Genomic DNA, 23,307 nt, shown 5'->3' with positions numbered 1-23,307 from the left:
GAAGGGCGAAGGAATATAAATTGCCGGATGCTCGGAGAAAAGTAGCCATGACAACCAGAATCCGGGCTGGCTGGGAACTCTATTCAAGTTTGGGCCGTTTGGCATGATGCCAAAGTTCCCCCGAGTGGGCAAACACACAGAAGAGCCAAGAGCTGCTGCCTGTGGAAGCCAATGGTGAAACTTCTATGCGCCTACACTTGAGTTCAGCAGTTTTTGATGTGTTTGAAGGGACCTACCATTTCTCTTCATTTAAAGGAGGAAACTCATAAAATAATGAACGGATATTCCAGTCAGGGAACGGTTTGAAGAGGAGGAAATTCAGCTGATGGCACAGCAAATTCGATTAAACATTATAAAAGAGATTGTTCCGGGTCTAAAATCTGATTGGCTGGTCCACGTTGTAAAAAACTCACTGTAAAAAAATATACACACACATACACTGCATGTCCGAATGTTTGTACACAACTGTACAAGCTTGTATAATCAGATGCTCTGGAGTAGCCAGGTGCGTCCTAGGTCACCATGCCCAATGCCGATTGTTGGCAAGAGAGGTAAAAAGTCCTCCAGCACTGGGCTGTGAAGCAGTTGAATGTGTTCTTTGGAGTGATGGAGCTCCATCCAGTAGCTTTGGGATGAGTTGGGGTAGCATTTGTGGTCCAGAAGTGATGATCCAACTTCAGTACATGACCTCACTAATTAGTGTATGACTGTTATGTTGCTCAAATAGTCTATTCTAGTAATTGGCCAGAAGAGGCTTTGTGCAGCGGCCCTGATTTGTGGTAAAATTGCTGAAAAGCACAGGTTCAAGTGGCTGATTACTTTTATAAAACAGCGAAAAAATACAACATGGCCTGTGACATATTTTATGTTTCATGTTTTATTTTTTTCCATCAGGTTAAACTCAGCAAAAAAAGTTGAAACTGCACTAAAATCAGCAGAAAAATGCCACATTTAGGTTCCCTGTAGAGGATGTGTTATTAAATTATTCATTTAGACAATCAACAAAAATTTTATCGGGAGTATTCAAACCTTTGCAATGCCGTGACAAAATCACATTATTGTGATTAAGATTGAGGTATTGCTTTTAATTCACTGCTTTTATACAAAAACAGTTTTGTAAAGTAAAGAAAAAAGCATGGCAAAGTGTCCCGAACATTGTTTTAAATGTTTTTAAATTAGCCATTTCTTCCACCAAATTATTTCCAGCAGCTTAGAGTAAAGCGAGTTGTTGTTTTGTATCCGGTGATCAGTGAAAGGGTACATTTATGGTGCAAAAGCAACCAGTCGTAAGATCTAACACCAGGAGCTATGGCATTTATAAACTAATCAGAGCCTGAAAGCACCTCAGTGATGAGATCTTTTTATTAGAGTTTTCAGTGTGAAGCTCGATCTATGATCTTTGTGCTAGGATGCTCTTGGGAAACTCCAGACTGTGGAATTGGAATTAACTGTTTTAAAATCCCATTGAGAACTATGGATGGGAAGAACTCATTGAAAAGTTTCTTTAGATCATTTATTTAAAGAAAGTGTGTTAAAGAGGTCTGCAGCAGTCATTAAGGCTGGATTAGGATCCATAACCCATAACAAAATTCCTGTATAATTTAACTGTTGGAATGTAAACAAAGTCATTCAGAGTCTGTGATGTGAAATAGTTCATCATAGAGAAACTGATTTTCTTTAAAGTGGTCGTGATAGGAACCAGGTTGCAAAGACAAATGTAGTCATTTTATTTACTATCCAAAACAACCAGTGAACCACACGTCTTCTGGGTTTTTATAATGTGATGTAGATGGAAAAAAGTGACTGAAAAATATTTTTTCTCACAGCATGTTCCTCTCTACCAAATCGGAATTGTATGGTCAGACTGTCGCATTTGCTCACATATCCACAATGGTAGCCATAGTAACAACGCACACGTGTGTACGCTGACCCGCTGAAAAACTTAGCAAACCTAACAATGATAATTAGCAAATGGAACGATCACACTATATTTTCACTTTTTAACTACAGCATGAACAGAATATGACATTTGAGTAGGTTGACCTGGTCACCAGACTGTTAGTAAGCTACAGGCTGTATTTTATATTCAGAGACAGATAGACAGTTCAAATCTTTTAATGAAGCAGTCACTGTAAACTGCAACATACAAAGAAAATATGTTATCTAAATGTCTGTTAGAATCTTCTCTGTGTTTAAGCTGTAATATGTGACTATTCACGCCTGCCTTTCTTGTCGCACATTCCAACATCATGAAATGCCAAAAAATGGCAAAACAAGAAAAAAAACATGAAACTAAACCAGATATCTAGAAATTCAATCTGAATCAGATTAGAGACCACCTACAAATGTGGCTTGAATCTGACTGGAATAACTTAGGTTAAATGAGCTTTTTTGCCATTCAGAGTTAACACAAAATCTTTCCTGCTCAAATTGGATATGCCAAAAAATTGGATTTGAGCTCCCTGTTTGAACAAGGCCTTATAAGCATTACACACTTCCTATCACCACTACTGTGAACAATTCTAAGTAGGTAAGTCTTTAAAGGTTCTTTAAGGAACCAAAAGTGGTTCTCTACGCTCCAAGAACCCTTGTAAGATATAAGAGCATACAACTCTAAATCCATCTTACAAAGTGCAATAAATACATCTGCAAATCATGTTTTAATTTCAACCTAATGCATTTTATTTGAAAACTCTCTCCATCCAAACACACACAAAAAAGAACATGTTCATACAAAAACTGAGCCAGAAAGTGCAAAGCATTCCAAACTCTCTTCACAGCAGAGGAAATGCGGAGGACAGAGGATGCAGACAACCCGCGTTGGGATGAAAATGTGGGGGAGGCACTGACCTAGTTAGTGAGAACGGGTGCCGTGAAAAAGAGTTGTGCTGCGATGCATGCGGCATCTGCATCATTCATGGACTTGGAGGAGGAAAAAATTTCAGAGTGATGAACAGCAAAGTGTGAAATTAAAAAGGTAGCAGGACAGACACGTTCAGTGAAAAGGAGGAGAATTAGCTAACTAGCTTCTTGATACAGCCCTTGAATGACATCTTGGCTATAAATGCATGGTTTGTGAGTTTACTGCTGTACTACTTACATAGGCAGGACATGTGATTTTACGTGGGAGCACAACAGCAACAGTAAAGAATACTATTAAAGGAATACTTCAGCATTTTTCAATGTCATTTCTATCTTCTGCAACTGTAGCATAGGGCTGATTACCACAGAAAATAATTTTGACATGTTTCCCTGAACAGAACCTGTTCACTCCAAAAACTCATAATAATGGAATATAATGGATCAACGTTCAGATAAACATTGGCTTCTACAAAACTGTGTTTTAAGCCAACATACAGGAAAATTATTGTCTGTGGTAATCGTTCAAATGCAACAGATGCGGCATAAAGAATATAAGTTTGAAAAATTCTGGTGTATTCCTTTAACGTGTTGCTATATAGAAATTAAGAGCCGTATCTTATCAAGCTGACAATTGTTTGAAAAAAACAGAACTGGAAGGCCACCAACTAGGAGACCGAGTCAAGTATCTACCTGTAATATTTATGCTTAAAGTGCTTCCTGAGCTGAACTGATGAAACACTGGATTAAAATATACAGTTTCAGCACAGTGAGTCCATACATTTTGTCCAGCCACTACTTAGCAGTAGCACTGATTACCAGTTAAAAGAATACTCCAGCATGGTTTAACCTAATGTGCTGCATCATTTAATTAACATGGACAATAATTCCACACACTTTGGAAAAGAACTGAAAACACATTGACTTAGAACAATGCCTAAAATAGAAGTCAATGGACCTGTGCTGAAGCAGCTGCCCATTGACTTCTATTATAAGCATTTTCTGAGTAAAGTTTTCTGCTTACAGGAAAACATCCATCTGAATCAACTGTACACTACAGATATGGCAGATAACAATCAGGCTGAAAAATGTTGGAGTATTCTTAACTCCTGAAGGGAGAGGTTAAGTGACTGTAGCTTGAGTCCCTGCTACAGGTTTAATGGTATAACCGGCCAGTACTTGGGCTGCTTGCGGTCACAGTTGCGGTCGAAGGTGAGCTGCATGGCCGCCTCCATGCCCTGGATCTTGGCGGCATCCTTGCCGTACAGCTTCTTCATCTCAGCACTCCTCCTTTCACCCGGCCGCTCGGTGGGGGGCTGGGCGCTGCGCCAGGAAACCCGGTGTAGGTCCTGGTCGGCCAACACATAAGCTTCCTGCCGCTCTGCCTCCATCTGCTGTTGCTTCTCTGTAGAGGGAAAAAATAGCAAGAACAGATACATGAACACAGGTACAATATAGACCAAAATCTTAAGTTTTTCTGAAATATCCCACTCGTTTGAAGTAATGTGCTCTTATTCTAAAATATAATGGGAAAAGCCTTTAGCCTCTTTGTTGATAACTGCCCCTTATCAATTCTTTACAAACACACCTGATTCAGTTCATCAAGGCTTTAGGGGGCCTCTAAATGGGAGAACTAGGCAGATCTTACTATTAGAGATTACCATGAAAATAGTTCTGAGCTACACCTCGACCTAGATTCAAATAAGGTATTATCATCAGTAACACACAGCACCGGCTTCTTACCTTCCCTGCAAAATAAAGAACAGAAACCTGTTCACTTGAAACACACATTAAGGCAGGTTTTATTATAAGCATGTTCTGAAGCAACAGGTTTCATGTTCCTTTCTAATTACGTGGAAATTTTTGTCTGTGGAAACTGGCAGTACGCCACAGATGTAGCTGATTACATCTGGTTTGAAAAATGCTGAAGTGCTCCTTTAAAAACCAGGGCAAATAAATAAACACATATCACTGTTATCACATATTCAAGTTAAAATTCTGTTAGAACAACTCGATTCTCAAAGGTCATATGAAACTATTAACCACTTTGTAACGATCTAGTGATCATCCTTGTGTCTCATTTTCAAAAGAAGGACAGGATGTGCTAAGATATTTGTGGCATCACATTGGGCTAAAACTTAAAGAGAGGCTGTCAGCCTTTTTGTTACTTTAAATCGTGCTACTTCAATGTATGTTATTAATCTGTTATTTTTTAATGGCTTTTAACTGTGCTTTTTAAAGTGTGATAAATAATTACAATTTCCAATTCTTCTTATTGTTACTAATCAAATTTAATATTCTTGTAGGCTAAACTGTTTACAATGTCAAAGTGTTCTGTTAATGCCACTCTTCTGATGGATCACGAACATTTTGCGCTCTTGTCCTGCTAGACTGGACCTAAATTTTACTACATGTCCCCCCACTAAATATGACCGATGATGTGACAATACAGCGCCCAAAATATTCTAAGAAACAACAGAGCAGCCAGTTAAGACTGCGGCTCAGAAGATATGAAGGTCCAACTAGGTTATGAATGTCCTGTATTCTGACAATCCAGCACCAGTGCTAAACTTTGGAGACAATAGAGAAAGAAATCGGCAAGACCATAAGGCCTTTCTTCCACTGTAGAACCAAACGCTAAATGCTACAAAACACATTCGATTCTGGCTGTCACTCCAACAACAGCCACTCAATTCTGTGCACTCTGAGTCTTTTTCCTCTAAACTAGCGTTTTGAGTATTAGTGGGAATTGCGGTGGGTTAGATCTTTAGCCTGCTAACTAAAAGCAAAAGCATCAGTAAAAGCAGAGCACCAGTTTGACTGAATCAAATCCGTACCTGTAGGCCACAAGGTAAGCTAACTAGGCTACAGGAGCCGGTTAGCATTAGCCTAGCTATGAGGCTACAGATCCAAACACCACAGAACAGGTTTAATTTCTGCTTTTGTTCCTCCAACACCAGCTACTCGACTTAGGAATTGAACCTGTTCTGTGGTGAGCAGTGCTGGTATGCTAGTTTGGCTAATGTTAACCTGGTTAGCAGCGCCGTTTTACATTTAGCAATTTTTGCTAGATGGATGGTATGAAATGTATTCAAATGGTTAAAATCGTGCACTGCTTTCATTCAGTTTTAAACTTATTTCATTGTTTTTCTGTTTTGGCAAGATGTAAACGTACAACCAATCTGAGAATAGGTACATGTAGCATCACAGAACGGTTCTATGGCTCTGAGCACGGTTAGCTAACCATATCAGGAAAAAATGCACAGAGCACAATCTGTAAGCGTTCCTTGGCAAACCGCGTCGGTGTGGAAACGCCGCTGGAACGGTTACTCTGTGCTCAGACATGTTTGTCCCTACTGTGAAAAAGAACCTAAGTGACTCCCAGGTTAGAGGTAACGGCCCCCCCATATCAGCCACTTCCATGTATTGCATATTTCCCTACAAAACACACAGCACTACTTCCATTTCATTTCAATTTTTTTTTTGTTGTAGAAGTCTTACAAGTTAGCTTTCTTCGCTTTCCTTGGTACCCTAGAGGACAAACTTAACCACACTGTATAAACAATACGCTGTTTTAAAGCAGAAAGATAATTTGTTATCTCTTGTGAAAAAAAAAAAATGATTTAGGTGAGTAAAGTGCTTTCATTTATTTACAGTTAGTTTAAATTATGAATTTTTCAGTTTGAGGTGGCTGATAATAGGGCTACCTACACTAAGTAAGTAGAACTGAACTTGAACAGAATATAGAATAGGCAATATGGTCTATTATTTCCTGATTAGGGCTGTGTTACTGCTTCATCAGCATCCTGTTTCTGATATTCTCTGCTCTGAGGTTTAACCTCACACCAACACAGCCTAATCAACAAGTCATCTTGGCAGCACAATGCCAGTATGGCACTTAACAAGCATTTGAGTACGGTTAAAAAGCTCAGAAATAGAAAATAATGGGCCGAAAAGCAAGAAGACAAACACACTGCTGGTTATTGTGTTCCTCTGACATCCAGGACAGTCTGAACTGAGTGAACAGCAGGCCAGTCAGCAGCTCTATGTGACAGTGAGGACACTCATGAGGATAATGAGCGTCCCTCATTCTGCCTCTTATCTAATAGGTTTCAGCATAAAGGACTCATCTGTGCAAAACAAATTGGGCACGACTTTCTGTGCTAGATTTGATGTGCCTTGGAATAATGACTTTAAGCTGGCCCATATGAGCCACCATTACCTTGCTAGGGAGGACAAATGAAAAATGAAAAAGTCAGGATGCTTGATTCAAGCAGAACATCTTTTGAGTTTCAGCATCGTTTTTGGAACGACAAAAAAGAAGCGCATTGGAAAATGGGCCAAACGACTCCAAAAAATAAATGAACAGTCAGCAAAGGATTAGCAAATAGCACAAGTATTTTCCACAAAACTGCAAACTGCTCCTGTTTCATGCACTCACTCAGCTCCTCCCTGTGCCGCTCCGTCTGAGCGAAGAACTGCCGTAGTTCAGCTGAGATGTCCATGTTGCTGACGTTGCATTCAATCTCGCTTTCTTCTGAACTCTCTGACTCTTCCTCCTCCTCCTTCTCACTCTCTGGGTCATCTTGCTCTAGGACAGCAACAATTAGTCAACAGGGTCGAACAGTCGTCATCAACACACAACAAAGTTTCCTTGAAGTCAAAAGTGCTCTACAATGCTGTATGACAGTGCCCGCAAAATCTCGTCAAAATGTGTTCCAATTACATTTTTATAAAAATTAAGAAAGCTAATATTTTACAGAAAAAATAAATTATTGAACCCAAACCTTAATTTGATTTGACAAGACAAGGTAACTGCTCTTTATATAACACTGACGCTTCAGTATTAGCTAGGAAACAGTCGCTAATAGCACTGGATATTGCATTTCAATACTTTTATAGTACTAACTGAATTACTATTTTGTGTATTGAAAAAATATTTTGTGTCATTCAGTGGCAATTTTAATACCATTATTCAAGTATTCAGTCTTAACGTGAGCCAATATGCATGCTTGTTTCAAAATCTAGATGGGTGACTCACTGCTTAAATTACATTACATAAGCTTGTTACTAGTACCAGCCCTTCTTGACTGCAAACCATTGCAGTCTAGGAGTGTCATTATATGCTATTAACATTCATTTTTCTGTCCACACATCGTTGCATTTGAAAGTGCATCACGATGCAATTTACAATGCAACACAAGCGCAAGCTGCATTCTGAGCATTACAGCAAGGGGCGCTATAACAAGAGTCAGCTTTCCCTTGGTCAACTGTCATAGCAGATGAGCAGCTGGAGGAGTCAAACAAAAATGCTGGTATAAACATACATTATATATCACCCCTTTATTCTGATAGAACAGGTAAAGCAGCTCACGAGAGCTAGTTTAAGGGGAGCCTGGCCACTTCCTATTTCTTCCATTATATCAGTAATATGAGGGTGCCTGTGAGCGAGTCCCCAGTGAACAGATTTGAATGGAGCTAAAAAAACAAAAAATTAAACAATGAAATGAAACCATTTGTGCAGGATCTTTAATTTTTTCTTTAATTCTTACTTTAATTTTGGAAAGTATGATGTATTCATTTACCAAAAAAAACAAAGAAAACTCACTCATATGGGTTTACGCGGTTTACACGGCTGACGTCATAAACGTACATGAGGCACTGTTAGAAAGTCCTATAACTTGAGTTCAAAAGTACTCTGTAACATAACAGCAGCGTTGAAATATTGTATGCTCCTCTGTAAACAGAAAGTTACTGAATGTTCTATATAAAAAGCATTACACATTAGCAAACTATAACTTTACTAAAAAGCTTTGAAGGAACCCATTCGTGTTGTACTCACTCAGGACCACCCTCTAGCAAACCCAGAAGACAAAATTGAGAGGCAGCAGTTTTCTCTGAACGCAAGCTCCTCTACTGTCTACATGTTTAGTTGTTGTGCCTGTTAAAATGACAGCAGATCCTGTTCTGATCTGTCCTATACTGCCCCTTTGAGTACTGAGTGTTTTAACCGCCACAGTAACATAAGAACATACGCTGAGTTTGTACAGAAGAACTGTGTGTTTGCTGTATTTTGGTAGAGTGTTGTCATTCCTGTCTGTGTATGTTCCAAGTATATTTCAGTTCATGCTATAAAATGCATGACACAAAGAATAATTTCTATAGTTTTTTTTTTCATTATATTATCAATAATTGCAATTTATTAACTAGAAAATATTGTGCTATTTCTTTTTAGATAAGGCCTGAACAAAGCCCACAGGGTTCAAGCAGTTGCTCAGTGTCAATTCTTAACCTCTGAAACAATTCACTAGCAGCAGTCCTACCTTCCTCTTTCTCTCTGCCCCACCTCCTCAATCGTCCATGGGTTCTGTCATTGCTCTCCTCACCGTGCCAGTCTGCATAGCGGGGCGTGGCAGTGGGGAACACAGGGTGTAGCGCAGGTCCATAAGCAGCCTGCAAGGCCTTGCTGTATGCCCGCCGGTGCCTGTGGTGCCAGTTCATGGCCTGCTGGTAATGCTGCCAGTAGCGAGCATAGATAGGGTGGGCATACCATGCATCCATGTCCCACTGGTTGGCCTGTGGAGGAAGATATGTACACTTGAGAAGCTATTCAGACACTGGGACTACTTGAAAGATAAAAGTCAAACTTTTAAATGGTGCAGCAGTAACACAGTGGAAAAGGTGCCAGAATGAAACTGCCTCACCACTTAAGGTGGAACTGTAACTTCTATTAAGAAACTGGTGAACGGGAAGCCCACTTCAGCTTCGTTGCAGCATTTGACAACATTTCTCAAAGCAGGATTTCTCATTTAGCTGGAAAGGTGAAGACTGTCCGACAAAAATGCCCCTAAACACCTGGACAGGCTTGACTTTGGGGCTCAGGTAGGTAAGTCAGCGTTATCTCGGTACGTTAGCTAGGTTAACTGAGGAATCCTCCTTTGAGAACTGCCCCTTGTTCTGCACCTCCGGCTCTCAGTCTTGGTCCTGGAGCGCCGCCGCTCTCATGTGGGCAGTGGTCCTCCAGGACTGAGAGACTGAGACCCCCACATCAGCTAAACGGGGAGACTGAGAGAAGCGCAGCTCTCACTCACTCAGGACTGTCCGTCAGAGCAGGGAGCTACACCAGACCTCACCCTCTCTCACTCCTCACCCCGGAGGAGGAGTGTCCTCACCACAGCGCAGCCTCGGCTCTATCAGAGCGAACTCAGCCAAGACAAACAGGTGTTAAAGTCAGCATCATGGCGAAATAAGACAGAAACACGAGTTCATCCCGCGAAACACAAACAGCTCTCTACTCTCCTCTCAGCACCGCGTGTGTTTCCTGTGCGGTGGGATTGTGGGAAAATACCCGTCAAAGTAAAAGACGTTTGACGCTGTGGCCGCTTTGCACCGTGTAAACTAGCCTTTATTTAAGAGGAGCTGTTTTAAAGATCAGCAGACCACATGCAGTCGGCTTGACTGTGGCACGTTGTTGTAGTATTTTAATGAGTGGTGTATAACGCCACCTAGCAGCGATATTAAAGTATCACTTAGAGTATCATGGGGGTCTAATTATATGCAAACAAAAAATATACATATAACAGTGCACATGTACATGAATAAATTTCCTATCATTGATATCAAATATCATTACAATGGATCATGGTACAAATATGTTCCCTGACTAAAGGTACTGAGAGGGTACCTATGAGGGTACCACCCCGGTGACAGCTTTGTACCTTGTTCCTGAGAGTGTAGAGTAGATGTAGTGCTGCACAGACTGGCCTTCATAATCAATTCAACATTTTCGGAAAACAGTGAGTTTTCCTAAGCCATTCATTGGGATGCCATGCTCTGCACATTTTTGTGTTTTCCCTACTTTAAAGGCGAACTCCACCGATTTTTTGACAAATAATTAAATGATTGAGACGTTAACAAAATAACTCAGGGTGCTTTGGTGTGAAATGCTCTGTTTTAGAGAAACTTACAGAGTCAGAATTGTTCACAGTGGTTGTGAGGAGCCAGACATTCACCTCTTAAAACTTCCTCACAGAAAGTTATTACATGAAGTGGTTATGAATGTAATGCGTAATGTCTGAGAAACTGTTTTACGTATTGTTACGTAATTCACATTTTTCCCATTATCAGAAATATCAACTCCATTAACTGTACCTATTAGGCAGCTTTAAAATATAGATGCATGCACATTTAGTCACTGAAAGAGACAAACAAATATAACATAAGGAATACATTTGCATTTGGCAACCTAGTCTGCCTGGCAGGATGATAGCAGGTCACATTTGTAGCATCCTCAGAAGTAACTCCATCAATGACTGCTGCAGATTACCCCTTTTGACCAACCTTGAAGGCAAGATGCATTTACATCAGCCTTTGAGGCAGCTCTACAGGATCTGGTATATTTCCAGCTTATGAAGCCGTTTGCTGTACTTCCATGTTGAAATGTATTTGTCTTTGATTGTTTAAAATGTTAAGGAGAATAATTAACTATTTAACCAAAAAAAAACAAAAAAAAACAAGTAGCATTAATGCAATGTACTAAAATCCAAACACAGATATACACATAGTATGTATATATATGTGACCTAAAGCACAAACACTAGATCCGCAGTTAATGTGTTTTAACTAACATTTGCATTATGCAGGAATACATTTCACATATTTACTAAATCACTGTAGAAAAAACAGCATGCAAAGCATGTTATGTGCGTGTCGTACAAGCTTCAGTCGTTAGTGTTTAAGGTACAGCTGCCTAATATTAGCACCACTGTGAAAAGTGAGTGTGCACTGCGCTTAGCTTGGCGCTATTAAAACACAGAAAGGCCGAGCAGTGTTGTGACAATGGTCACAGTTACCTCAGCAATATAGTTCAGTAGCCTATATTGTTCCTTGTTTAGTTTGCCTGCAGACCTTGTTGCATATAAAACAGGTTTACAGCATCATTTTCACACTACATTAGTTGGATGTGGTTATTAAGATTGTAGAATAATATTGTGGTGCTCGCGACTGCGATTAACGTCTACAACTACCTCAGCAGAGCCGCGTTTTGTCCGGCCAATCAGACGGCGTTGTTTGTGGAGCCAATCAGGCGGCGTTCTGTGCGACGTATAATGAATATTCATAATTGCGTTTTTTCAATTAATGTATTTATGTTCTTGTTTACCCCGTGGTTAGTTTTATGTAACTTCTCATTCTGTTATTAAGATTGAACGGATTGATGATGCTCTGTTAATCGAAATCGCTGCACAAAATGTGTTTGTAAAGCCTTTTTTTTAATATTAATTGAATAAAAAAAACGCGCGTCTTCTACGTTGCCGGAAGTGCTTGGCATTACTTGATGACGGAGCGCACAGGCGGACTGACGGGCAGAAGATGGCGGAGTATCTGGCATCCATTTTCGGCACAGAAAAAGACAAGTGAGTGAAACAGAGTGATTTCTTCGTTAAAGTCGCGCCGCCTGAGTCTTATTAAACGTGTCAGTGTGTGGGGAGGAGCTGAGCTGAGCTGTGAGAGAGAGAGAGAGAGAGCGAGCGAGCGCTCTGTTTACAGCGCTCTCTGAGGAGAAACACAAACAGACGAGTAGTAGAAAAACGCAGTACTTACAATAAAACCTAGTTTTCCCCATGTGCAGTGATTTGTTTATAATATGCAAGACTGCTGAACGTCGTCCAGATGTTTTGTTTGTTGTTTCTCTTCTCTTTGTTTATTCGAGCTCGCAGCTGTGCTTTTAATTTGCTTGCAGGTCCATTCGGACTTCCTCCACAACCCACTGTTCAAGAGCAAGAGCAGTGAAATACTCCTTAATAAATATATAACGTTCAGTTTAATTAACAGTCTCTAAAATGTCCACATTAAATGGTCTTAAACCGAAGCGGTGAGAGGTCCAGGTGAATTGATGAAGGGGAATGAGACACACTAAGGTTTCTGCATAGATCAGTGGCTGAGATGTAGACAGAGTCAGAGAGGTTTGATGTGAAATGCTTCATTGTAGAGAAACGTACTCACTCAGATTTCTTTACAGTGGTGGTGATAGGAACCGGGGGGCGCGATGTCCACAACATAAATATGGATAGCGATGTTTATTTGCTCTCCAAAAGAACCAGTGACCAGTGAACCTACACGTGTCATGTGAGTTTTTACATGAAATGTTGATCATGATGAAATAATAGTAAGTTTTATCTATTTTTTTTTTTACCTTTAACACTTTTTTCATATACCTCTTTGTCATCAGCGGATTTAAAAAATGTGTTGTTGTTGTTGTTGTTGTTGTTGTTGTTATTTTGGTTAAGTGTGCTTTTTAGAAAGTTTTTAAATCTTGTCTCAACCCTGTTGTAAAACAGTCTCTCAGACATTACAGTACACATGTAATCACTAACAATAAAAGCTTCAACAACTTAGAGGCCTTTTAAGATGTGTGGTTCCTGTCATCACCACTGTGAACAGTTCTGATTCAGTAAGCTTCTCTAGAACAAATCATTTCACATCAGACTACTCTAAATGCCTCTGTTTACATCTTAATCATTTAATGCTAGAGGAAATTTGAAGCATCTGCATAAATTCCCTTTAAGCATCCTGTATGAAAGAAATCTAGAGTAATACTACAGTTTATTTCTACAGAAGTCCTGTAAGAATCTTATAGTAAATTCAGACAATTACTGTAATTGTGTGTACACACCTTAACAGATATTGTTGAATACTGTAAAACAGAACTCCATGATTACTATGTAGTGGCAAGATTATTATAGAAGTACTGTACAAACCTGTTTCTTATGGTATGTCTGCAGTTCTTTTTTGTGAAGGGATGAGCAAAAATAACACACTTTTTTGCTATTTTCTGCATGTTTTTTTTCCGTCTTCTATTTCCAGAGTCAATTGCTCTTTCTACTTTAAAATTGGAGCATGTCGCCATGGAGATCGCTGCTCTAGACTACACAATAAACCAACCTTCAGCCAGGTATGTTTCCTTAATGCAGGTTGAAAGCTTTGCTTGGCTTAGTTTCAGAAGAGTTACCAGATGTTGAAGGTCCCCTTTCCAGCGTGTTTGTCTTTTTCTTATTTAATTTCATCATGATCTCTGAAGATGTTCTCCTGCCACCCATGTGCTGTTTTCACAGCTAAGTTGAAGAGAGTTTGTATCTGAGGTCCCTGATACTTATAAGTTTTTTCTATGTGTGTGATGATGAGAGGAGTCTTGGTTTAAAGACGGTTTCAAAGTGAAGCAAAATGTACAATTCTTTGCATTTAGCAGTTTTTCTGCTGACAGTAGTTATTTGAAATTCCCTCAGATCTGTGAAAAATATCACTGAATCTTATGTAAAATAGAATGATGCTGCTAGACATGCTCCTTTGCCAGCCTGCCTGCCTGTGGTGAATCAGTTAGTCTTTGATGCCTGTAAACCAGGTCAAATAACAGATGTTATTATATGTAATGTATATGTATATTATATGTAAACACAGCAAGTAGAACAATCCAGGTGCTGTGCTCTTGACCTTGAACCAAGCTGTTGAGTGTAGTTTTAAAACTATAAAGGTAAATATGAGTCTTTCCACTATTAGTAAAAGTATGTGGTGTTATGTCTTTTAAAATGAAAATTTCTGCACAAGGAACATTTAAAAATATCAGACACTGGGGGATCTGATCATAAGTGGAAAGCATTCAGGCATGAACAGGATCCAGTGCGTCTTGAAATTGCACTGTGATCTGGTCATTCAAACTACCTTCAGAGGTGGCCAGGAAACCACATAACATTTGTAGTGTGAATGCTGAAGCCTCTAAATGTGTCCCTGACGGCAACGAAGGACTCCCTAATCGACTGCGCCATCACAGCAGAGACCAAAACAACTGCATAGTTTTTTTCTTTGTCTTGTGTCAGCAGTGCATGTGGTCCAAACATTTGCAACAGCCTGTACATTTACACAAACGCAAACTCAGGTCATTTTTGTTTGATAGAAAATGCAGCGAGAGACGTAATTTGAGACACATTGAAATGTCAGGTGTAAATGTCTGCTTGTGATCGGATCACTGGAGAAGGGTGTTAATCCCAGGTGTGTACAGGGCCTCAGTCTCAGTTTTTTGGGTTCTCCCCAGTGCTTTTACTCTCATCACTGGCATCTGTAATGGGCTTTTTGTTATAATTTGCTCTGTTTATTTTTCAGATTTTTTTTTTTTCCATTTATTTTTTATATAGACCATCTTGATTCAAAACATCTACCGGAACCCCCAGAACAGCGCTCAGACGGCCGACGCCTCTCGCTGTAAGTCTGTTTACTTCGTACGTAATGCTAGCCTGGAGCTGCTGCTGTAGAGTTAAAGAGAAGCAGGCTGAGGTAGTGGTCTGAACCATTCCACAGCACACAAAGTAGATACGCTAAAGGCCATTATAATGCAAATAAACGACATGAAAATGAGAAATATTCAGACATGATTCTGACACAAGTTTGCTCTAAAACTATAGACACCAGACATGGTTCAGTTTTTTTAGGGAATATTTCTGTTTGCACCATGACTATCTGTCTGTCAAAAGGTAGACAACATATCTGTCAAAAGGTTATTTTCTTCTTGTAAAATGGACAAACTAACACAGTGCTGGATGCTTTCAAGTTTGGAAATGTTAAAAAGGAGCAGAGAGTTTCTCCTCACTTAGAAGCTAAAACTTTGAGCACTTTAGCGTATAGCATGTGTCTCAATAACTCAGTCTTGCTGCTTTTGGAGATGCAGCTCCACATGTGACGAACCACAAAACAAACAGGCGGAATATTCTTTGTTCCACACAGAAAGAGCAAATGGTGACATTAAGGCTAGCTACTGTCACTTTACCAAAATGGAAAGTAGCGTTTAGAGCTTCACGAGTGCGTCTTCATATAGTTCGAATGAGTTATATTTGAACCTGGTTTAAATTGATTTTTAAGATTTTTTTTGGTGTTTTTGTAAAAAAAAAAATAAATAAATAAATAAATGAAAAATTTCTAATTGCTGGGATACAGCCAAACTGTCGTCTTAGTTGTCGCCATGCCAACAGCAGAGACTACAGTGGTTGGTCAGACAATTCATGGCGCTCAAAATGGAACACAGGGTGAAAAATAACATTGTGCTTAAAAAGGCCTTACAGCTTTATCACTCGTACTAAATGTTATCATAATTGTTAAATATCTCCATTACTCAAACTTTTTTTTTTTTAGACTGCAGGCCCCTCTTTCCACTGTGCAATTGAACTTTTTTATTATTATTATTATTATTATTATTTTTGTTATTTCCAACCTTATGTGTTGGATACCACAGGAAAAGGTTTGGCAAATAAAAAATAACAGGCTAAGATTGGAAGTGGCTTTCTGCCACACATCAAACCAAATGAAATAAAAAAATAAATAAATAAATTTTCACACCTCATAATGAAGGAAGTGTGTCTGACACTGTTTTGTTTATTGTGTGGCCTTGACTTAAAGAGCTTTTGGCTTGATGTTAGCCAAGGTAAGTACAGAAGCTGATGGATGTGGATGTGTTCAGTCACTGGAATAATGCCGCTCTCCCCATTAAAGCAGTACTATGGTGAAAAATAAAATTTACAGTTTTACAATTACCCATATATAGTCGATCAGCCAAAACGTTTAGAGCCAAATTTTGCTTTCCTGGTTTAGAACTGGAGCTATGAGGCTAATGTTGATAACAAACACTAGAATGCATTAGTCATCCAAATAGCCCAAACTGTTTCCATAAAAGTACAGTAAAGTGTGTTAGTGGGTGTGATCTGGGACACAGTATGACTTGTATGACTGTGGACTATAAAAATGGACAACTTCCGCTAAAGGCAGCTATTTCAGACAATACTAGGGATGGTATTCGCAAAAAAGCATTTCTGAACTAAAGCCAAATTTAGACTTCACATGTGTCATGGCTGATGGACTTTATATAGGGCAAGTGGAAAACTGTCAATATGAATTTGTCAAACTTTCTTTAACATGTAGTTGGCAGTTTTTAATTTTTTTAATATTACCTACAAAGTGATTAATTTTTAGAGTCTTGGAAAGGGATTCAGTTTTGGGGTCTAATTGGTCACATGGTTTATTAAGATGACATCTTATTTCTTCCAGGCCCAGCTCTTCCTGGTGTAACTGAACTGTTTATATTACAGCACTTCTAAGCTTTTGTTGCAGTCATAGAGTTTACTTTACAAAAATGTACGTTTTGTATTTCAGACCATTGTCCTCTTGAACATATTCCGTAACCCTCAAAACTCTGCCCAGTCTGCTGATGCTGTAAGTTGCCCCTTCACTTGCTTTCAGGACCCCTGCAACATTGACCCAAACATTAGGGCTTAGAAGGCCCTCACTCCAAAATATCTTCTCACAAGGTTCCATAGTAGCATTGCTACTGAGCCTTTCAGTGGCTTCTTCTCTAAAAAAAAATTCTCTTTAATTTGGACTGATATGGCATATACAGTTTGCCTTTCTAGCTCATTTACAGTCCTTTAAGGCTCTCTCAGTGTAGACTTACTGGGCTGGCTAATGTCTTGTGTTTTTTGTTTCTCATTTCACAACCACACAAAACAATATTGTTTATGTACTGGGAGGCCATGTGTTATTGGTTTCCATGATTTACCTGTCTGTTAAATGCAACTGTTCAGTGGTGGTCACTTGGCTGTCTTAAGAATGGTTGTTCACATAACCAGCATTTTCTTACCTGCTTGATTTGTTTTAGTATTCTGGTGGTGGTTAAATTCAATATAACCTGCTTTGCTAATATTGGTGGAGTAAAAAATGTTGCATGCTCTCTCAAGAACACCAAAAATGTAGGTAGACTGTTCAAAGAATTTCACTTTTATGTTTACTGCTTCTTTTCCCTGCTTTTGTTCACAGGTGCCGTCAGTGATGTGGAAATGCAGGAGCATTACGATGAATTTTTTGAGGTCAGTTCCATACACTGGCTTTCTAAAACGGAGACCAAGCCTGGATTCACAAAAACAGTACAAATACTGATCTTGGAACAGGACCCTAAAATACTTTGCTCATCTTAATGACTACTTGCCACCTACAGGGCCAGTATCATAGAAAACATGCCAATCTTGCCACTGTTTATATGGTCCAGCTATGAAAACCAAGCTGCAAAAAACACATGACAGAGGTCATTCACATATGTCTACAAAAGTTTCAGCACCCCTGGTCAAATGACTTGCTTTGTTTATTTTCTAAGTAAAAAAAAAAAAAATCATCAGTACTTAAAGAACTTTGACTAACTGCTTTTTTCATTGCAAAGACAGTATGATTCATTAGATTTAGTGCAATGCAGTTTGTAAAACATTTATTACGAAGCATTATAGTTGTAAGTTTATTATTATTATTTCCTTTTATAATTTTTTTTTGTGGCACTACAGGTTCTATTTCGCCTGTTTCAACTTATTGAATCTCAGAAAAACAATAATGCATTGTGAAAATATTGTGATATATTTTTTGCCATGTTGCCCACCCCTAGTCTGCACTATTTTAGCTCCACTCATAAGTTCCGACTCGGCACGCTTCGTATTCCAACAGGAAGGGTTACTAAATTCAGCGCAAGTACGTGGGTGTGGTACGGTATGGTTTACTTGGCGATGGAAATAATGACAAAATTCATGATAACGGATTTGTAACAGTACCACCTGGATTATTTCACTGCCTAGTGGAATAAACAGCATAATCGTTGAGCAGCTTGAAAAACTAAGATTTGGCTACCCTTTTCTGTAGCTGGTGGGATGTTATAATTGATACCAAAAATGTTTTTCTTTGGCAGAATTTTTTTTTCTCACAAATTGTTATTTTCATATAGATGATTGTGAGAAAACATCTCTGTCTAGTAACACAGAGGCTTTGTGTTGTTAGGAAGTCTTCACGGAAATGGAGGAGAAGTATGGAGAGGTGGAGGAGATGAATGTGTGTGATAACCTGGGTGATCACCTGGTTGGCAATGTTTACGTGAAGGTAAGTTCCACCCAATCACACAACAGATCCTGCTCACATGATGAATAGCTCATATTGAACTGCTGTATACTGCTTGAAACATGCATTGTACCTGCAGCATTTTAGTTGTTCAAACGGCAAGTAATCTACTTGCAACAGATTCTCCAGCTGTGCTGCTCTATTTACAGCCAGGTTTTTCAACTATTTACGGAATCAAAAAGTCAAAACTTAGTCCAGAGAAGCTTGATGAGGTTAAGTTTTTTATTTATTGAATTTCGAAACAGCTTCTGATCTAAACTTAAAGCTATAGTGTAGCAAAACAATCATAATTAGTTGTGTGTTTTTTTTTTGTTTTTTTTTGTTTTTTTTTGGATCAGCCAAGACCTGTTTGGTGTCTGCAGTTTACTACTTTAGAGTTGCATTGGGGTTATGAGGATCATGCAGCCACAAGTAATGGAAGTTTATAAAGTTGACAGAAGTACATTGCAAGGCTAAAACAGTAAAGTACTAGCCATCTTGAATTCTGTCTGCTTTTTTGCTATTTTTATAGATAAGTGTCAGACACAGTATTACAGTTTGAGGTAAGTGTTGGATGATTTAGGTATGCAGTCATGTGACGCTAACTACTGGGTATAAGCTTCTATTATCTGTCAGCTACATTAGCCTCTCAGCTTCAGTGCAAAAATAAAGCTGCACAATTCAGACACCAAACATGTCTTGGCTGATCTACTATATTTGCTGTAAGGGGAAAAAATGTGTAAATTTGATATTTCACTAAACTATTCCTTCCAAAGTTTTATGATCATGACCTTCAGGGCTTGCACTGAACTCTGTTGATGTTTGAACAGTTCCGGTACGAGGAGGATGCAGAAAAGGCTGTTCTCGACCTGAACAACCGCTGGTTCAACGGCCAACCCATTCATGCTGAGCTTTCCCCTGTGACCGACTTCAGAGAAGCCTGCTGCAGGCAATATGAAATGGGGTCTGTCTGTCTGTCTGTCTTGCTCTGCCTCACTCCTTCTGTTCTAGTATACACTGTACAACCTATTAGGGCTGCACGATGTGGTCATAAAATGCAATGTTTGATTAAAGTTGTAGGATATTTTGATGATATGAAAAGCAAAATATGATTAAAATAGTTTGTCTGACTGGGTCTGTAGTGTGTACAGCCTTTTTGTATATAGAGCTACCAAAAAAACCTCTGTAGATCACACTGTTTGTAGTTATTAGGGATAGATTCGCTTTTGAGCTGCATATATGTGTGTGCTTGGTAATTAGCTCTATGGCAGAGTGGTTAAGTCACTCACTCTACACTCACAGCTCCTAATGCTACATTTCCTGGCACTCTACCACAACACGTGTCATGTATCCAGTCATCATAGCCTTTAAAAATTTATTGATCACGTAAACTAATATATCAATAACAATAAAAAAAGATTAATCATATATCTCATATAAAGTACACAGTGTATTCCAGTGTCCCTTCAATTGTAGTCCTAAAATATAACTTGAGCTAGTTGTTGTGAGTTGAGTAAGCTCTGCTGCATACTGTGTATTGGTTACACATACATAAAAGCTGATGCTGGAAACTGTAAAGTAGAGGTCTCAAACTATTAGCCCACAGGCCATATCCCGTCCGGGAGACAGCTTCATATGACCATCACATATTTCAAGTGTAACCTTAAATCTTGAATCCGGCCTGCATACATTTTCTTTTTTTTTCCCCTCCCACCCTTGTTTTTTGCGGCTAAATATTTACATCTAACAAGTAGTTTTACGTAAGCCATACAAAAGGGACCATTTGAGCAAAAACCCTAGCGCAACCTGCACGCTGAGCTGGCGCGACTGTAATTTAGCTATAACTAATGAAGCTGTTGTTCTAATTTAGGCTGATTAGTTAGTGGTAGATACATCGTTGTGCTTAAATGAGTGCGTAAGTCATATAATTAAAACTCCACCCCCCTTGGGAAATACCACCTAGCTTGTGGTATTCAGGTAATTTGAGTTTGGTACCTCTGCCATAATGTCTTTATCATTGTGATACGTTTGAGAGATTCTATCTGCATTTTCTTCTTGAGAATTTTCAACTGTCGGATGATTACGTGCAGTTTGAAGCGCTGGCACCTTACGTTTTATATTTGGCAGGGAAAGTAGCGAAGTAATCTCTGCTCAGTCAGACTGACTGTGTAAGGTGCAGCAGTGGGTGCAGCTGCTGGGCAGATAACATTTCTCACAGTCTGTTTTCAAAGGTACTTGATATGAGCTGATGTGAATACTTCTGTTTTGATGTTACTGCTGTGATGTTTGACTGCAGTGTCTTGTCTTACCACAGGGAGTGCACAAGAGGCGGCTTCTGTAACTTCATGCACCTAAAGCCCATTTCTCGAGAGCTGAGGAGGGAACTGTACGGACGGCGTAGGAAAAGGTATGGAAAACTCTGGGAATTAATAAGTTGGACTTGTGAAATGTAGAAATGTTTAATTTCTTTAAAATGTTTTTGCTGTTCTCCATACTGCCCATTATTGGCCCTTCAGGCATCGCTCTCGTTCAAGGTCTCGAGAACGGCGCTCTCGTTCGCGTGACCGAGGCCGGCGAGATCGCGAGAGGAGGAGATCAAGAGAACGTGAACGTTCTGGACGGTTTTGAGCCAACATTCGAACCCTTTTGCTTTTTACCCCTCTGTGTTGTTTTCTGTTTTTCTTGGATGCCTGTTTTCTCAATAAAAGTACATTGTTATAAATTCCTTAATGTCTGTCTTTTTAAGACTTTCTTGTGGCTGTGACTGGGTGTGGTTATGGTTTCCCTTATCTGGGGTATAGCTAGTGTTTTATATAGTACCAGTCATCATGACTTGCACTATAGACAATAAAATGGAATGACATACAATTTCTCCCACCACTGTTTATGCAGTGATTTCAGGCTCACTTGGAAATGAAAATGGTCGTTGCCTAAGTGTCTAGTATTGTGTTGTAGTTAATGTAGGTTTATTCAAGCTTATTCATTAGACTTACTTCCTACATCAAACACTAAGTGCTTGACTGTTAACCCCTATTCTATTGATAGCTCTGAAAAAAAACCTGTTTGGCCAATATTTAAAATGTTAAAGGTAGCCTCTACCTGTTTTGTTATAGTTGAAATGGCGGGAAAGGCATTTTTGGGTACAAATTAATCTCAGTTCTGACCTAAGTTCAGGTTGTTAGTTATTAATGCTGACTTTGCCACAAATAATGTTACTGATACTTGGCTGAGGATAATAGGCCAGGGCACTTTTAATAGTAAAGAAACAAGTGCCTGAGGAACTGGCAAAGGGCCAACATCACGAATGATATGATGTAGTATGAAATGGATAATTGATTCCCATTTTTTAAGCAAGAGTTTAAAGGGGAACTCCACCAATTTTAAATTTTCTGCATGATTAAATGGTTGAAATGTTAACAAAATCAGAATTATAGTTGGATATGGTGAACGATTTACGGTGTTATATTTCACAATGTTTGATTTTTGGACGAGTTGAAATAGCCAAATATACAACATAGTTTTTAAAAGTTATGAATCCACTGATTTGTATTGAACATTCCAAGTGCTGCACTAAATGTAATTAAACAGGACTAATTATGCTCTCTATTTAATCAAACATGCAGTTCGATCACAGTGGAAGTGTTCTTTAAGTTCTGACAACACAGTATGCTCAGGAAATATCACGTTGTTGATACATATTGCCATATTGCCCAGTCCTATTCAGGATGGTTTGATGTGAAATGGTTCATTTAGGGAAACAAACCAACAGATTTCTTTACTGTGGTGGTGTTAGGAATCAGGGCTTACAATGTATATGAGACAAAAATAACCATTTTCTTTAGTATCCAAAACCGCCAGTGAACCTACATGTGTCTTTTAAATTTTATATGCGATGTTGATGATGGTACCAATGTGGTAAATCTGAATGTATCTTCCTACCTTTTAGGTCAAAATATCTCAAAACTATAGTAAAGCAATGTGTCCTTCATCAGTCGACATATACATCACCAGTTCATGTAACAACTTTCTGTGAGGTTTTTAGAAGCATTAAGCTCTTTAGATGTCTGGTTCCCATCACCACCATTGTGAAAAATTGTGAGTCAGCTTTCTAGAATGGCACATTTCATACCAAACCACGCTGGAAGACTTTTACATCTTAATGATTAAATTATGCAGAATATTCGAACAGTCTTGGGAATTTCACTTTAAAAGTAAATTAGTTTCAAAATACAGTCCATATAAAGTAACTAAAAGCCCATTTTGAAGTGATTGTTTTTATGTCATGAAAACCCATTTACATACATCCCTCTAATCCACATACAGCAGTTCAGCCCTCTCATTCAGGATGAAATCATAAGGAGTGTTTCAGCTTTTTGAAAAGAGCACAAAACAGGGCAACCAATCAGAACAGAGCTCTATAACATGTATCAGTAAAATAAAAGGATTGCAACAAAAACAGCCTGTTTAATTGTAAAGGATAGAGTTTGGAAAATGGGCATGTAA

General features: G+C 39.0%; 2 protein-coding genes across 10 annotated transcripts; one reads left to right on the top strand and one right to left on the bottom strand.

Moving 5' to 3' along the window:
* Positions 1-2,566: 2,566 nt before the first annotated feature.
* gemin8 (gem (nuclear organelle) associated protein 8) lies at positions 2,567-10,181 on the bottom strand. 3 transcript variants are annotated; one of them, XM_036557734.1, is made up of 4 exons: positions 9,993-10,181; positions 9,183-9,435; positions 7,301-7,450; positions 2,567-4,264 (listed from the first exon to the last, which is right to left on the bottom strand). In XM_036557734.1, the coding sequence occupies exons 2-4, from the start codon at positions 9,418-9,420 to the stop codon at positions 4,008-4,010; spliced, it is 645 nt and encodes a 214-aa protein (XP_036413627.1). In that variant the 5' UTR covers positions 9,421-9,435; positions 9,993-10,181; the 3' UTR covers positions 2,567-4,007. The 3 variants fall into 3 exon arrangements, with proteins under 3 accessions (XP_036413627.1, XP_036413628.1, XP_036413626.1); XM_036557735.1 differs by lacking the exon at positions 9,993-10,181 and adding an exon at positions 9,564-9,924; XM_036557733.1 differs by having other exon boundaries at positions 2,568-4,264; positions 9,951-10,181.
* Positions 10,182-12,197: 2,016 nt separating this feature from the next.
* Positions 12,198-21,534, top strand: LOC118798173 (splicing factor U2AF 35 kDa subunit-like). 7 transcript variants are annotated; one of them, XM_036557539.1, is made up of 9 exons: positions 12,198-12,272; positions 12,878-12,984; positions 13,723-13,810; positions 15,045-15,111; positions 17,710-17,759; positions 18,709-18,807; positions 19,635-19,756; positions 21,119-21,211; positions 21,339-21,534. In XM_036557539.1, exons 2-9 carry the CDS (start codon positions 12,932-12,934, stop codon positions 21,430-21,432), a joined length of 666 nt encoding a protein of 221 aa, XP_036413432.1. In that variant the 5' UTR covers positions 12,198-12,272; positions 12,878-12,931; the 3' UTR covers positions 21,433-21,534. The 7 variants fall into 7 exon arrangements, with proteins under 7 accessions (XP_036413432.1, XP_036413429.1, XP_036413430.1 ...); XM_036557536.1 differs by having other exon boundaries at positions 21,321-21,534; XM_036557537.1 differs by having other exon boundaries at positions 19,635-19,768.
* The last annotated feature ends 1,773 nt before the right edge of the window (positions 21,535-23,307 follow it).

This window comes from Colossoma macropomum, unplaced genomic scaffold, assembly GCF_904425465.1.
Source record: "Colossoma macropomum unplaced genomic scaffold, Colossoma_macropomum, whole genome shotgun sequence".
NCBI lineage: Eukaryota > Metazoa > Chordata > Actinopteri > Characiformes > Serrasalmidae > Colossoma > Colossoma macropomum.
This window is presented reverse-complemented; position numbering and strand designations above follow the sequence as displayed.